The sequence below is a fragment of the Zea mays genome, chromosome 4 (assembly GCF_902167145.1).
Source record: "Zea mays cultivar B73 chromosome 4, Zm-B73-REFERENCE-NAM-5.0, whole genome shotgun sequence".
Classification (NCBI taxonomy): Eukaryota; Viridiplantae; Streptophyta; class Magnoliopsida; order Poales; family Poaceae; genus Zea; species Zea mays.
In genome coordinates this window covers 193,168,371-193,170,701 of record NC_050099.1, presented here as the reverse complement: position 1 = coordinate 193,170,701, position 2,331 = coordinate 193,168,371, and the positions used below count along the sequence as shown (strand labels likewise).

At 60.1% G+C, this 2,331-nt stretch overlaps 1 protein-coding gene across 1 annotated transcript; it reads right to left on the bottom strand.

Moving 5' to 3' along the window:
* Positions 1–487: 487 nt before the first annotated feature.
* LOC100192114 (Anthocyanidin 3-O-glucoside 2'''-O-xylosyltransferase) lies at positions 488–2,081 on the bottom strand. The gene has a single exon (NM_001137537.1). It carries the CDS (start codon positions 2,018–2,020, stop codon positions 644–646), a length of 1,377 nt encoding a protein of 458 aa, NP_001131009.1. The 5' UTR covers positions 2,021–2,081; the 3' UTR covers positions 488–643.
* Positions 2,082–2,331: the final 250 nt, after the last annotated feature.

Here is a 2,331-nt window from a genome sequence, read left to right as displayed (position 1 = left end):
CATATGACTAAAATAAATAACTACAGTTCCGATAAGCTTGGTTGCTAAACATCTATACCCAGATTATTTAATCTAGATTATATGGTCTAGATTTTTTTAATCTCATATATAATTCAGGTTATATAATCTATAAGCTCAAATCTTTAACCTAATGATATCCTATCAGACCTCTCGTGATAGTCTGTTTGCTTGGTTTTAATTTGTACCGGCTTCTTCTGTTTCTACAATATTACAATATTTTGTTCTTGGTTTTAATCTGTACCGGTTTCTTCTGTTTATACAGTATTACAGTATTTTGTTCATATGGATTACAACTACTTATACAGTATTTTGTTTCTATAGATTAAGTTTGAACATTGAACAAATGGCTTTAATATGAATTGCTGGCAGCATGAACATAGCGTTCAAAGTGGCAACAGAGTAGAAAAGAGCACGCAACCTCATCTTCAAGATTCGTAGGAATTAGGATGTTTGAACAAGTGCAAATGTGCAATATCCATGGCTGGAATTATTTCTTCAATAATGATACAGTACAGGTGGGTGGGCAATGTTATTAATGTACAAATAAATAGGTGGGTGGAATTATTTCTTCAATAATCGCACTTGCCGCGTGTTCCACGAGAAACGTCGTCGAGCGCTCAAATCAACTGGAGGCCGCGCCGACGAGCTCCCTGAGCTGCCGGACGAACTCGTCGGCGAACCTCCCTTGCACGCCGTCGTCCGTCAAAAAGTCGGCCCACTTCCTGGCGTCCCTTTCCCCCACGTCCGCCACCGCTGCGGCGATCGCGTCGCACACGTCCTGGCGCCCGAACCAGCCGTCGTCGTCGCGGCGCGCCACCTCCACGCCCACGCGGAGCTCGCGCGCGAACAGCGCCGCGTTGAGGAACTGGTCGCCCTTCATGGGCAGCAGTACGAGGCGGCAGCCGGCGACGAGGCCCTCCACGACGGAGCTGAAGCCGGCGTGGGTGAGGTAGCACCCCACGCTCCGGTGGCGCAGGATGTGCTGCTGCGGCACCCACCCGGCATGAACGAGCCCTCTCCCCGACACCCTCTCCGCGAACCCCGGCGGCGGGACGGCGCCGTCCGGGGAGTTGAGCACGGCGAGGAACGGGCGACCCGTGGCCTCGAGCCCCAGGAGCAGCTCCGTGGCCGCGGCTGGCGGCAGGAACGTCTCGCTGCCGAACGAGGCGAAGACGACGGCGCCGTCCGGGAACGCGGACAACCAGGTGGCCCAGTGGTCGTCGAGATCTCCCGCCGGCGGGCCAGGCACCAGCGGCCCCGCCACGAGCACGGGCTTGCGAAACTGCGCGGCGAGGTAGTCGATGTAGGCACCCTCCATCTCGGCGCAGGTCTTGAGCACGAGGCCGTCGCAGGCCCGGATGCCGGCCACCACGCGTTCGTGGACGCAGGGCTGGCCGCCGAAGCTGGTGAACATGTAGGTGAAGTCGGCTGCCTGGTACGCCGGGACGCCGGCGGCGGCGAGCGGGGAGGAGCCGGGGAAGCCGGCAGGGGCGGACATGAGGTCGCGCGCCGACGGCAGCTGGCCCGCCGCGTCGGGGCGGCGCGCGGGGACGGAGAGGTAGGCGCCTGCGACGGCGGAGAAGACGCTGAACCGGAGCGACTTGGCGCCCAGCGCCGCGGCGTCCTCGGCGGCCCACGGGGTGGCGAAGTCGAGCAGCACGGCGTCCGGGCGGAGCTCGGCCAGCAGCGCGGCCACCTGCGGCCGGGCAGCGTCCAGCGCGGCCTTAAGAAGCTCGGCGCCCTCGGGCGAGAGGTCCGCCGTGCTGGCGGCGTCCTCGGGCAGCCCCGGCACGTGGGGCAGGCGCAGCGGCACGACGACGGCCGCCTCGCCGGTGGACGAGGGAGAGGACAGCATGGCCTCGACGCGCGGGACGTTGCCAGCGGCCGTGAGGAACGTGACGCGGACGGAGGAGGAGGTGGAGGACAGCAGCCTCCGCGCCAGCTGCACGAACGGCACGATGTGGCCGAAGGCGAGCCAAGGGAGCATCAGCAGGTGCATGATGGTGGTTCTTTGTTGCGGCGAGTTGGCGACAGTGGGTAGCTAGCTGATAGAATACGAGTGAAATGGAGGAGCCAAGAGACCCAAGACCTACCCCCTACATGAAATAGGTGAGCAGCGAGCCAGCGAGGAAGCATACTCCGTGTCCAAATGGGCGGGCCAGGTCCGCTCGGCACGACCGCACGAGCCCACATAGGCCCGCTTAGTTCACGAGTCGTATGCCTACCGTATCGGCTCTTAGGTCCAAACACGACAAGGTGAATAAAAGTCGTGCAGGCTGGCCCGTGACACGATAAAACCTATCGTGTTGA